The sequence below is a fragment of the Schistocerca gregaria genome, chromosome 4 (assembly GCF_023897955.1).
Source record: "Schistocerca gregaria isolate iqSchGreg1 chromosome 4, iqSchGreg1.2, whole genome shotgun sequence".
NCBI classification, from domain to species: Eukaryota; Metazoa; Arthropoda; class Insecta; order Orthoptera; family Acrididae; genus Schistocerca; species Schistocerca gregaria.
The window spans coordinates 215,679,197-215,693,891 of record NC_064923.1 but is presented as its reverse complement, the minus strand read 5'-3'; the positions used below and the strand labels follow the sequence as shown (position 1 = coordinate 215,693,891).

At 44.0% G+C, this 14,695-nt stretch overlaps 1 protein-coding gene across 1 annotated transcript in view; it reads left to right on the top strand.

Moving 5' to 3' along the window:
- Positions 1 to 14,695, top strand: part of LOC126267084 (peptide transporter family 1-like) — a 212,669-nt gene that overhangs the window by 118,189 nt on the left and 79,785 nt on the right. The window contains exons 4-6 of the mRNA XM_049971947.1: positions 11,017 to 11,095; positions 11,186 to 11,327; positions 11,520 to 11,612. Coding sequence (XP_049827904.1) covers positions 11,017 to 11,095; positions 11,186 to 11,327; positions 11,520 to 11,612 — 314 coding nt within the window. The remainder of the gene's footprint in view (positions 1 to 11,016; positions 11,096 to 11,185; positions 11,328 to 11,519; positions 11,613 to 14,695) is intronic.

The window sequence follows — 14,695 nt, the reverse complement described above, 5'->3', positions numbered from 1 at the left end:
GGCCCAATTAAACAGTCCTCGACGATGTCAGCCCACAATTTAAAGGTAAATTTGCGTTGTGAGGCATGCATACGTGTGGCATGTGGGTTCATATCCACCCATGTCTGTAAGTTGTGAACGTACATCACACCCTCGAGAGAGAACACAGCCTCATCTAAATGGTTCAAATGTCTCTAAGCACTATGGGTCATCAGTCCCCTATACATAAACCTAACTAACCTAAGGACTTACACGCATCCATGCCCGAGGCTTCGAACCTGCTACCGTAGTAGCAGCGCGGTTCCGGACTGAAGAGCCTAGAACCACTCGGTCACAGCGGCCGGCACAGCCTCATCGAGGGAGAGGACACTCGCTATAAAGCTTCGGTCTGCAGCGAATTCCTGCCGAAACCACCGCGTAAATCATAAGTGCTTTTTGTAGCCCTCCGTTTGCAATACCTAGACGCGTTGGAAATGAAACAGAGGAAGTTCTTTTGTCGTGTACAATGCTCAAGACGGAGGGTTCGGAAATATCAGTGACGACGGGTACTGCACCCTTTCGAGAATACTTTTTTTCCGCCGCAACTGTCCGTGTTGTTCGTTGGCGACCAAATCCGGCTTGTGCACATGGAATGAGCCAGTTTCGCACAATAGGGAATGCAGGGTGGCGAATAGTGTGTGGCACTGCACCTTTCTATTGGGATACTTCAAACTCTGAAGGTGGCAGGGGAAAAAAACAGGGAGCGAAAGGCAATTTACAATTTGTACAGAAACCCGATGGCAGTTATAAGAGTCGAGGGACATGAAAGGGAAGCAGTTGTTGGGAAGGGAGTGGGACAGGGTTGTAGTCTCTCCACGATGTTATTCATTCTGTATATTGAACAAGCAGTGAAGGAAACAAAAGAAAAGTTCGGAGGAGGTATTAAAATCAATGGAGAAGTAATAAAAACTTTGAGGTTCGCCGATGACATTGTAATTCTGTCAGAGACAGCAAAGGACTTGGAAGAGCAGTTGAACGGAATGGTTAGTGTCTTGAAAGGAGGATATAAGATGAACATCAACAAAAGCAAAACGAGGATAATGGAATGTAGTCGAATTAAGTCGGGCGATGCTGAGGGAATTAGATTAGGAAATGAGACACTTAAAGTAATAAAGAAGTTTTACTATTTGGGGAGCAAAATAACTGATGATGGTCGAAGTAGACAGGATATAAAATGTAGACTGGCAATGGCAAGGAAAGAGTTTCTGAAGAAGAGAAATTTGTTAACATCGAGTATAGATTTAAATGTCAGGATGTCGTTTCTGAAAGTATTTGTATGGAGTGTAGCCATGTATGGAAGTGAAACATGGACGATAACTAGTTTGGACAAGAAGAGAATAGAAGCTTTCGAAATGTGGTGCTACAGAAGAATGCTGAAGATTAGATTGGTAGATCACATAACTAATGAGGAAGTATTGAATAGGATTGGGGAGAAGAGAAGTTTGTGGCACAACTTGACCAGAAGAATGGATTGGTAGGACATGTTCTGAGGCATCGAGGGATCACCAATTTAGTATTGGAGGGCAGTGTAGAGGGTAAAAATCATAGAGGGAGACCAAGAGATGAATACACTAAGCAAATTCAGAAGGATGTAGGTTGCAGTAGGTACTGGGTGATGAAGAAGCTTGCACAGGATAGAGTAGCATGGAGTGCTGCATCAAACCAGTCTCAGGGCTGAAGACCACAACAACAACAACTTCGCACGACATAGTCTCACGGTTTCTTGTCCATTGCAGTCGGGCGCGCCATAAATTGAATGGATCTGAGCTATTTCGCGGTACTCATAGCTAACCATGTTACTGCCAACGCTCCCACAGCGTGAATGGCGACGATCTCGACGCGCTCCGCCCGTGTTTGTATAGCAACGCCTCTCGTCATCATAACGCTATCTCGTGGCGTTTGCGGCCCCGTTTCATATGCGATTATTGATCCTTGTTGTATGCCCCCCGATATGGCATAACAGTTTGTAAACGTTGTTTTGAATCATTCTGTATACACTATGCAGTCATATTAATATGACCGCCGCCTATGTTCGACGTCAATGTGCAATAACCACTCACAGGCAGCAGGTGGCAGCATTAGCAGTGGAGGGTGGTCGGAATTTCCCGTTACAGACTTGTAGGGCTTGTAGAGGGGAGTGAGTACATCGTATTTTGAACAGGAAACCATGTCCGGAAACGTCACTCAACGAGACTACAGAGCGTCAAATTCATACTTAACTCGAAGAATGCAGAAAGTTAAAATAAGTGGTTCATGTAATGTTAAAACAACAGCCGATTCCTCAAACAGGGGGGCTATCAAGTATGGGGTCCCACAGGGTTTGGTCTTAGGTCCTTTACTGTTCTTGATACACATTAATGAAGATGCAAAGTTAGTTCTTTTTGCTGATGATACAAGTATAGTAATAACATCCAAAAACCAAGATCTAAGTGATGTAATTGTAAATGATGTTTTTCACAAAAGTATTAAGTGGTTCTAAGCAAACGGACTCTCTTTAAATTTTGATAAAACACATTATATACAGTTCTGTACAGTAAATAGCACAACTCCAGTAATAAATATAGACTTTGAACAGAAGTCTGTAGCTAAGGTAGAATTTTCAAAAACTTTAGGCGTGTCCATTGATGAGAGGTTAAACTGGAAGCAACACATCGGTGGTCTGCTGAAACGTCTAAGTTCGGCTACGTATGCTATTAGGGTTATTGCAAATTTTGGTGATAAGAATCTCAGTAAATTAGCTTACTATGCCTACTTTCATTCACTGCTTTCGTATGGCATCATATTCTGGGGTAATTCATCGTTGAGTAGAAAAGTATTCATTGCTCAAAAACGTGTAATCAGAATAATTGCTGGAGCCCACCCACGGTCATCCTGCAGACATCTATTTAAGGATCTAGGGATCCTCACAGTAACCTCACAGTATATATATTCACTTATGAAATTTGTTGTTAATAATCCAACCCAGTTCAAAAGTAATAGCAGTTTGCATACTATAACACCAGGAGAAAGGATGATCTTCACTATGCAGGGTTAAATCTGACTTTGGCACAGAAGGGGGTAAATTATGCTGCCACAAAAGTCTTTGATCACCTACCAAACAGCATCAAAAGCCTGACAGATAGTCAACCAACATTTAAAAATAAATTAAAAGAATTTCTAGATAACAACTCCTTCTACTCATTGGCTGAATTTTTAGATATAAATTAAGGGAGGGAAAAAACTAACTTAAGCATTAGTGTCATGCAATATTTTGTGTAATGTAATATCTTGTACAAACATCTTATTAAACTGACACGTTCCACATCATTACGAAGTGTCGTATTCATGATCTATGGAACAAGTATTAATCTAATCTAATCTAATCTAATCTAATCTAATAGGCGTCAGTAAATGTACTTATACACGGCCTGATTCCGTGATGATGTTACAGACTTTCTAGGATGATGGAGAACGATAAATGTATTAATTTGAAGTAAGGATCCCTGTACCGTAAACGAACTAGTCGAACGTCATAAACGAAAGCTTTTCTGATACCTCTTACAGTTGAATACATATACCGGTTCTTGTGTTGCCAAGAGTGTAGGGCTGGTAACTTAGGGCTGGTAACTTTCAGAGATGGTAGTGTGGACAAAACAAGAAAAAATGTCCAATAAACGTGGGCTCCTAAATGCATACCTGAGGTGCTATGACCATTCGTTCATTTTGACTAACGTGAAACACATGTCCTCTATTGAGCAAGTGTTCATAGCTGTTAACGTACGCACTTTGGAGTCCACGTTTATTGCACATTTTTTCTTGTTTTTTGTCCATACTACCACCTCAGAAAGTTACCAGCCCTACACTCTTCGCAACAGAAGAACCGGTACATGTATTCAAGTGTAAGAGGTATCAGAACGGTTTTCGTTTATGACGTTCGACTCGTTCGTTTCCGGTACAGGGATCCTTACTTCAAATTAATACATATATCGTTCTCCATCATCCTAGGAAATCTGTAACATCATCGCGGGATCACCCCATGTATATGTACTTCTTCAGACGACCGCGCCTATAACTTTGACGCTCTGTAGTCTCGTTGGGTGACATTTGCGGACATGGGTTCCTATTCAAAATATGATGTACTCACTCCCCTATACAGGCCCTAGAGGTCTGTAACGGGAATTTCCGACCACCCTGTATAAAGCGTGACGGGGAGGGGGTGGGGGGGGGGGGGGGGGGAGAGGACGACACGGAAACAGCAATGCAGTCTATGTTGTAATGTGGAAACGGAGCGATTTGTCTGTGCCCAAAAGGGAATGATCGTTGGCTTTCGGGCCAAGATGACTGTGGTGATCGACAGCTGCATAGATGTGTACAGGCGAATTGACGAGCAATTGTTGAGCAACTGACCACTTAGATGAACCAAGGGGCTACCAACAGTGCCTCCTCAACAACCGTTCAGCGAACGTTGCCGCTTAAGGCCTCAACAGCAGGCGCAGAAGATTGGAGTTTGCACGCCGGTACAGCAGCTGGACCTCCACTGAGTTGCGACAGGTCGCCCTTTCAGATCAGTCACGTTTTATACTCACTCGGAAATATTGCCTTTGACGTACATGGCCCTGCAACAATCGTTGGAAGGGTCTCGGCCGGAGAAGGGAATGTTATCGTCTGAAGAATGTTTTTGTGGGATTACCTCGGTAATCTCGTCATTCTTGAGGGCACAATGGATCAACACAAGAATTCATCTATCCTTGGGAACCGTGTCAACCCCTACACAAAGTTGTTTTTCCTCGGCGCTATGACATTTACCACCAGGAAAATCTCATACAACTTGCAGCGGATGTGCGTGGTTCAGATAGCACCGGGACGACTTTACCGTACTCCCCTGGCCACCAACCCCCCCCCCCCCCCCCTCCCATATTTAAACTGAATCGAGTATCTGTGGGACCACTCTGATCGGGCAGTTCGCGCGTTGGATCAGCTGTGAAACCTAGCCGCAGCTGGACATGGCACTGGAATCAATATGGCTCTACATCGCTGTCTGTATCTTCCTCAACGTCATTGACTCTCTTCCAGCACGCCGGCGCTACAATTGGTGGTTTTCAGGTTATTGACAGGTGGTCACTCTAATGTAACTGGACAGTGTAGTTAATTAGATAAACATGACGGGCATGCAGAAAGTAAGAATATAAAAATGGATCTGAGCACTATCAGTCCCTTAGAACTTAGAACTACTTAAACCTAACTAACCTAAGGACATCACACACATCCATGCCCGAGGCAGGATTCGAACATGCGACTGTAGCAGTCGCTCGGTTCCAGACTGAAGCGCCTAGAACCGCTCGGCCAGTAAGAACATCTGTTAAATATCTAAAAAAGAATATATTTTAATGAAACTTACGTGGTATGTGCCAAAGTGTGTTATTATTTCTCCATATAGTCGCCGTTTAGATAACGCACTTTTGAATACTAGGCACCGCTTTTGTATAATCTAATCTTCCACTTTGTGGCAGTCTCCATGATCTCCTTATCGGTCGAAAAGCGCTGTCCACCCAAGAACTCCTTCAATTTACTGAAAAAAATACTAATCTGAGGATGCCAGGCTAAGGGAGTAGGGAGGGTGAGTCACGATGTCCCAGCCAAACGACACGATCAGGTTATTATGAGATGGGCGTTATAGGGTCCAGTGTTGTCAACAAGGAGTGACACATCACGAGTCAGCATATCCCTCCTTTTGTCTTTGATTTTTTCAGGGACTCACAAAATACAGCAGCATTGAGGTAGTCTCTTTGGGCATGAAATAGATCAACAAGAGCCCCTTCTGGTTCCAAAACACGTGCGCCATAACTTTCCTCTCTGAAGGTTGAATGTTGAATTTTTTGGAGGATGAGAATGGGTATGGCTTCACTGCAGACTGCCTTTTTTACTGAGGAATATAGTGTCACACCCACGTTTCATCACAACTGAGTCGAAAAAGGATTTACCCTCAGTTGTTAAGAAATTCGCATGCAGCCGACACGCGATTTTCATGGTGTTCCGGATTCAACATTCTTGGTACCCAAGTATTTCTGACGCGATTTCACCCAGGTAACTCTGTAAAAAGTGTGGAAAACTTCCTTTAAGGGGGTCAAGTGTCACACGATCAGCAACGAAAACTTTTTCTTCAATTTGCTGTACAAGCACTTCTGAAACGACAGACGGTCTTTCACTTATTTCTTCGCCGTGGGTGTCGCTACGGCCTTGCTTGAACAACCTAACATTCTGTCGGTTCATTACCTCCAATACGTATGTTTCCACAAGCTAGCCATAGATACAAGCCGCCGATTTGTTACGCTAAGTGAGAGCTGCTGTAGATGGAGCAAACGGAGAGCGTACAATATGACGTGTTATGCTGCTAGGACGACATTTCGTAACTGAATGAGGCGCTCCATGGCTTCATTTCAGTTACGAACACCTGGTCACGTCACGGGTGCCAACTCTGAAAACTAATCCTTGTGTCTTACACAGCATTTGTATTCTTGCTTTCTGGATGTACCTCGTATGTTTTTGAGGTGATAATTAAAATTTTATGATAACTCGTATTTTTCAGTTTATTGGGCGTTAATGATCATATACCAAAACCTCTTCTATTGATAGTTTTTTCGACTTAGCATTTACCACTTGAAACGCACAGTTTAGAACGAAGAAGCATCATTGCTAATTCACAATGCAAGATATTCAGTGGAAGGCAGTAAAATGCGTTTGTTTCTGAATGCCATCCCGACTGGGTTTAGTTCTATGTTTTTACTTTATTTTCGTAAATACACTCCTGGAAATGGAAAAAAGAACACATTGACACCAGTGTGTCAGACCCACCATACTTGCTCCGGACACTGCGAGAGGGCTGTACAAGCAATGATCACACGCACGGCACAGCGGACACACCAGGAACCGCGGTGTTGGCCGTCGAATGGCGCTAGCTGCGCAGCATTTGTGCACCGCCGCCGTCAGTGTCAGCCAGTTTGTCGTGGCATACGGAGCTCCATCGCAGTCTTTAACACTGGTAGCATGCCGCGACAAGGTGGACGTGAACCGTATGTGCAGTTGACGGACTATGAGCGAGGGCGTATAGTGGGCATGCGGGAGGCCGGGTGGACGTACCGCCGAATTGCTCAACACGTGGGGCGTGAGGTCTCCACAGTACATCGATGTTGTCGCCAGTGGTCGGCGGAAGGTGCACGTGCCCGTCGACCTGGGACCGGACCGCAGCGACGCACGGATGCACGCCAAGACCGTAGGATCCTACGCAGTGCCGTAGGGGACCGCACCGCCACTTCCCAGCAAATTAGGGACACTGTTGCTCCTGGGGTATCGGCGAGGACCATTCGCAACCGTCTCCACGAAGCTAGGCTACGGTCCCGCACACCGTTAGGCCGTCTTCCGCTCACGCCCCAACATCGTGCAGCCCGCCTCCAGTGGTGTAGCGACAGGCGTGAATGGAGGGACGAATGGAGACGTGTCGTCTTGAGCGATGGGAGTCGCTTCTGCCTTGGTGCCAATGATGGTCGTATGCATGTTTGGCGCCGTGCAGGTGAGCGCCACAATCAGGACTGCATACGATCGAGGCACACAGGGCCTACACCCGGCATCATGGTGTGGGGAGCGATCTCCTACACTGGCCATACACCTCTGGTGATCGTCGAGGGGACACTGAATAGTGCACGGTACATCCAAACCGTCATCGAACCCATCGCTCTACCATTCCTTGACCGGCAAGGGAACCTGCTGTTCCAACAGGACAATGCACGTCCGCATGTATCCCGTGCCACCCAACGTGCTCTAGAAGGTGTAAGTCAACTACCCTGGCCAGCAAGATCTCCGGATCTGTCCCCCATTGAGCATGTTTGGGACTGGATGAAGCGTCGTCTCACGCGGTCTGCACGTCCAGCACGAACGCTGGTCCAACTGAGGCGCCAGGTGGAAATGGCATGGCAAGCCGTTGCACAGGACTACATCCAGCATCTCTACGATCGTCTCCATGGGAGAATAGCAGCCTGCATTGCTGCGAAAGGTGGATATACACTGTACTAGTGCCGACATTGTGCATGCTCTGTTGCCTGTGTCTATGTGCCTGTGATTCTGTCAGTGTGATGTATCTGACCCCAGGAATGTGTCAATAAAGTTTCCCCTTCCTGGGACAATGAATTCACGGTGTTCTTATTTCAATTTCCAGGAGTGTATATTGTTGTTTCCATATTGACTCAGAGAAGATATCCCTGAAAATCAATAAAAATTGCTGCGATTTAAAGCAACGCATCATTACTGTTTAATACTTAGATTAATTATTCGTTTTTGTATGCGTAAAACAAACGCTTCTGAGGTCGCGACAGACGCATCTAGTCGACTTGCTGCTTAATCCTACAGCCGCACCCCCAGGGAGTAGTTGTTACATGATCAATTGAGGGCAGAGAATTGCAGTACTGTTAGAGATGTTCCATGATATACTCGAGAATTAGCTTATTTTTAACAAGACTCTCGAGCGAGACAAATGCCCATCGCTCTCTTCTTCTAGTTGACTGTACACGACCATTTCTCTCACCTGCCTCTTACTCAGTCTTGGGTTAGTTCTTATACTACATCTGCTGACTGTAGAGGCGACAAGGCACATTCATTAATCCGAGTAGGGTAGCCGTGCGGCCCGCGCGGCTTCCCTGTCGGAGGTTCGAATACTCCCTAGGGCATGGGTGTGTGTGCTGTCCTTAGCGAAACGAAATGTAGTGTGAGGAGGGCTATGCGAGAGGCGTTCAATGAATTCGAAAGTAAAGTTCTCTGTACTGATTTGGCAGAAAATCCTAAGAAATCTTGGTCTTATGTCAAACCGGTAGGTGGATCAAAATAAAATGTCCAGACACTCTGTGACCAAAATGGTACTGAAACAGAGGATGACAGACTAAAGGCCGAAATACTAAATGTCTTTTACCAAAGCTGTTTCACAGAGGAAGACTGCACTGTAGTTCCTTCTCTAGATTGTCACACAGAAGACAAAATGGTAGATATCGAAATAGATGACACCGGGATAGAAAAACAATTAAAATTGCTCAAAAGAGGAAAGGCCGCTGGACCTGATGGGATAATAGTGCGATTTTACACAGAGTACGCGAAGGAACTTGCCCCTCTTCTTGCGGCGGTATACCGTAGTCTCTAGAAGAGCGTAGCGTTACGAAGGATTGGAAAAGGGCACAGGTCATCCCCGTTTTCAAGACGGGACGCCGAACAGATGTGCAGAACTACAGACCTATATCCCGATCAGTTGTAGAATTTTGGGACACGTATTATGTTCGAGTATAATGACTTTTCTGGAGAGTAGAAATCTACTCTGTAGGAATCAGCATGGGTTTCGAAAAAGACTGTCGTGTGAAACCCAGCTCGCGCTATTCGCCCACGAGATTCAGAGGGCCATAGACACGGGTTCCCAGGTTGGTGCCGTGTTTGACTTCCGCAAGGCGTTCGATACAGTTCCCCACAGCCGTTTAATGAACAAAGTAAGAGCATATGTATTATCAGACCAATTGTGTGATTGGATTGAAGAGTTCCTAGGTGACAGAACGCAGTATGTCATTCTCAATGGAGAGAAGTCTTCCGAAGTAAGAGTGATTTCAGGTGTGCCGCAGGGGAGTGTCGTAGGACCGTTGCTACCTACAATATACATAAATGACCTTGTGGATAACACCGGAAGTTCACTAAGGCTCTTTGCGGTGATGCTGTAGTATATCGAGCGGTTGTAACAATGGAAAATTGTACTGAAATACAGGAGGATCTGCAACGAATTGACGTGTGGTGCAGATAATGACAATTGAATCTCAATGTAGACAAGTGTAATGTGCTTCGAATACATAGAAAGATAGATCCCTTATCATTTAGCCACAATATAGCAGGTCAGCAACTGGAAGCAGTTAATTTCATAAATTATCTGGGAGTAGGCATTAGGAGTGGTTTAAAATGGAATGATCATATAACGTTGATCGTCGGTAAAGCAGATGCCAGACTGAGATTCATTGGAAGAACCCTAAGGAAATGCCATCCGAAAACAAAGGAAGTAGGTTACAGTACAATTGTTCGCCCACTGTTTGTATATTGCTCACCAGTATGGGATCCGTACCAGGTAGGGTCGATATAAGAGATAGAGAAGATCCAACGGAGAGCAGTGCGCTTCGTTACAGGATCATTTAGTAATCGCGAAAGCGTTACGGAGATGATAGATAAACTCCAGTGGAAGACTCTGCAGGAGAGACGCTCAGTAGCTCGGTACGGGCTTTTATTGAAGTTTCGAGAACATACCTTCACCGAGGAGTCAAGCAGTATATTGCTCCCTCCTACATATATCTCGCGAAGAGAGCATGAGATAAAATCAGAGAGATTAGAGCCCACACAGAGGTATACCCACAATCTCTTTTTCCACGAACAATACGAGACTGGAATAGAAGGGAGAACCGATAGAGATACTCAAAGTACCCTCCGCCACACACCGTCAGGTGGCTTGCGGAGTATGGATGTAGATGTAGCGTAAGTTAGTGTAAGCTAGATTAAGTAGTGCATAATCTTAGGGACCGATGACCTCAGCAGTTTGGTGCCATAAGTCCTTACCACAGATTTTTTTCCACATGCATTAATCTTTCTTTTGAAACCTTGTTGAAGTAAATTATTGCAACTGATACTATTTTACAGACTGTCTTGGACAGCCTTGGTTGGCTATCTTTTTCCTTTAGGAGGGGTGTCTCCGCACGTAAGTTATTCAGTACCATGCCTTTGTGTGCCCCTACCAGAATGTCCTAGGGGGCTGTATGTGGCAGTGTTCCTGTTTGAGATTGTCTCTCAACTATGCTTGCTGTCTGTATGCTGTGTCATACTACTCCATATTAGTTGGGAATTCTAGTTACATAACCAGGTGATAAGGAGACTTGACAGAGTTTCTTTTTATTAAATGTAGGCCGTGGTATGTTGAGTTGTTCCATATGTGAAGTGACAATCCTGCTTATTTTCCAGAAAATAAAATATCCAAGATCGGTTTTCTTCATTGTGAGCAATGAGTTCTGTGAAAGGTTCACATACTATGGAATGCGAAGTAAGTACACCTTTTTTCTTGTTTTTGAAAATGTTTCTAAAGGCTTTAATGAACTTCTTCACTTACATTACGTTAATATGTCTATTTCAGCTGTTCTTTCAATATATCTCAGAAACATTTTGGGATACACAGATGAAGTTGCAACAATTATTTATCACACGTATACTATGTTATGTTATTTCTTTCCAATATTTGGAGGAATTTTAGCTGACAGCTTTTTAGGCAAGTTCAGGTCAGTAAAAGAAGCTAACCAGCTTCCATAAGCCATTGTTGGGATGACTACAATACTTAAGAACATTAATAAATGTTTGTATGAAATATTACCTCATATTTACATCTGTTTAAAAATTAGATCGGTAATATTTTTATTTGATTTGATTTTTCAGTTACTTAATTCTGTCACAAAGATCTTTTGTCTTTTCAGGACTATATTGTATTTGTCGATAGTGTATGCTATAGGGTGCATAGTGCTGTCTTTGGCTGCTGCTGATGATGCAATTCCGGGAATGCCCTCACAGTAAGTTTTTAAAAGACATCGTAGTGATAGTATGTGTGGTACTGGAACCATTTCTATAATTATGTGGCTACCAGGTTTTGTTTCAGTGATCCTCTGGTGACTGAAAAATATGTACACAATTTTAAATCTTAAAAAAAAATTGACTCAGAGTTTATGTTAGATAGGTTGCGTTTCCAGAAAAAGTCTGTGTGTACGCTGTTTGGTTTATTCGCTGTATTCTATACTCGATTAATTGGACAGTCATATGGACGTTTCAAGAAGGAGTTACATAACTCTCAAACAGATAACATATTGTACGTATAAACAGCAGAAATAAAGGCAGTTGACTGGAATATGCAAAACTTACGTTATCAGAGATAAGTCAGTTTTACATGAACAGTACAAGCGAAATCTCTGTTGATTCCTGCAAGCGAGATTTCCAGTCTCCGAAGTAGTCATGTTAAACAAGCCGAAGTATAATCCATAACTTTGTTTAGAAACTTGTAGCATGTGAAATGCGAAACAGTAAGCCAAGTACCCTTACTATTGTTATTAAACTAAACTGTTTCTCACTGTACATATTTTTGAGAAGTATGTAGAGACACATAAGAAACGCATACTGAGTTTGCTTGTCTCGTCCCTTATTGTCACTGAACTGCAACTGAAATAAGCAAATAAGAACTTGATAAGACACTGACGGAAAAAATAGGAACACAAAACAAATAATTCATGTAGAATAATGAAATTTCGGGCATACATTTGTCTAGGTTACATACTTAAGTGATTAACATTGAAAGATTACAGCTCAATGTAAGAGCGAGATAAGCCATCGTCAATGCGATTTGCTGGTACATTAACGATCGGTGTAACCGCCAGAATGTTGAATGTAAACATGCAGACGTGCATGCACTGTATTGTACAGATGCTGGAAGCTGTGGAGTTCCATGCCTGTTGCACTTGATCGGTCAGTATAGGGTCAGTTAATGCAGTTCCGGGAAGACGCTGAAGTTGTCGCCTGATGATGTCCCATATATGCTCGATTGTAGATAGATATGGTGATCTAATAGGCCAAGGCAACATGTCGATACTCTGTAGAACATGTTGGGTTACAACAGCGGTATTTGGGCGACCGTTATCCTGCTGAAGAGTACCCCCTAGACCGTTGTTCATGAATGGCAGCACAACAGGTCGAGTCATCAGACTGACGCACAAATTTGCAGTCAGCGTGCGTGGGATAACCACGAAAGTGTTCTTGCTATCATACGAAATCACAGCCCAGCCCATAACTCCAGGTGTAGGTTCAGAATGTTTCGCACGCAGACAGGTTGGATGCAGGACTTCAACTGACCTTCTAATCAACACACAGCCATCACTGGCACCGAGGCAGAACCAGCTTTAAACAGAAAACAAACAGACCTCCACCCTGGCCTCCAATGAGTTCTCATTTAACACCACTGGTCGCAAATCGCGGTGGTTTGGGGTCAATGGAAAGCACACTACTGAGCGTCTGACTCGGAGCTGTCCTCGAAGTATCCGGTTTATAACAGTTCGTTGTGTTACTGTGGTGCCAACTGCTGCTCAAATTCCACCTGCAGATGTAGTGCGATGCGTCAGAGCCATATGCCGAACACGATGGTTTTCCCTCTTGGAAGTGCCACGTGCCCGTCTGGAGCCCGGTGTTCTTGCGACTCAGATTATTTTGATCACGGCTGCCAACAATCATGTACAGTGCCTCCATGCCTGCGAAGTCTTCGTGCAGTACCGCTGAAGGAACATCTGCCTTCTCGTAGCCGTATTACACGACCTCGCTCAAACTCAGTGAGGTGTTGATAATGGCGTCTTTGTCGCCTTAAAGATTATCGAGTAACATCACGTCCAATTTCAAAGGTAATACTCACGACCGATAAGCTTGTATTTAAAGCAAACGCTATTTTCATCCTCATATTGGTGCTTCTAGCGCCACTCTTACACGACTGGGCGAAATTTGAACAGACGTGTGTGTGTGAAATCTTATGGGACTTAACTGCTAAGGTCATCAGTCCCTAAGCTTACACACTACTTAACCTAAATTATCCTAAGGACAAACACACTCACCCATGCCCGAGGGAGGACTCGAACCTCCGCCCGGACCAGCCACACGGTCCATGGCTGAACAGACGTCATCTTTCAGATGTAGGAACGCGCCAGCCAACTTTCGTTTATGTCGCACAACTCCAGCTTGGTGTTGCGATTTTTTTTCCGTTAGCGTATCTGCCAAGGAGGCACGGAGAACATTAGATGATCCGAATATTATATGTAGAACACAGTCTCAACTGGACAGTAAAAATTTGTGAAACGACGGATTGCCGATGTGAAGCATCCATTTTGAAGTTTCCTTCTACAAGATAAATCAGTTTCCTTCTACAAGAAAAAGGCAGTTTCCTTCTACAAGATAAATCCTACAGTTACTGACAATCTCCAAACACAACAAAAAATCTAATTACATAATCTTTCAGAGTCTAGGATGGTTTTTCGGGCTCAGTATACAAATCGAAGCAAGTCGCAAGATGAAATGCGAGGGACGTGTGGACATCGAAATGCTGTGGCCGTCGTTATCAGACAAGTACAGCAGTTCGCCTGCTAACGGAAGCTGTTTACTTTACACCTAGGCATAGTAAGTAATATCTCTGTATGCCGAAGCCAAGAGAAGAAGTGGACGCCAGCGCTTGATTGGCGAATGTCCGATAATACTACTTTTATTATCGTTATACTACTGTAACCCTAAGTTTTTATATTATGAGTACTACACTTTTACATGCAGATTAGCATAAAAACTCTTTGCAGATTCTTTGCAAAGCCTTAGTGACGAAGTTGTAGCTCTACAACACTAATTGTAGACATTTTATAGTATCAGTCTGAATTTAGATGTCGAATCCGAACTCCACCTGAATCTTTCATCTGTTTCAGTATGCCAATGACACCGCTTTCCTAGTTCTCTACCCTACACTTCAGAAATTCCATACACCCGTCCAAATCAATCTCAATCTGTTTACCTCCTGGTGGAACCAATGACACCTCAAGATCAACCGCTCCAAAGTCAAAGCTATTATTACAGGAAGAACCGC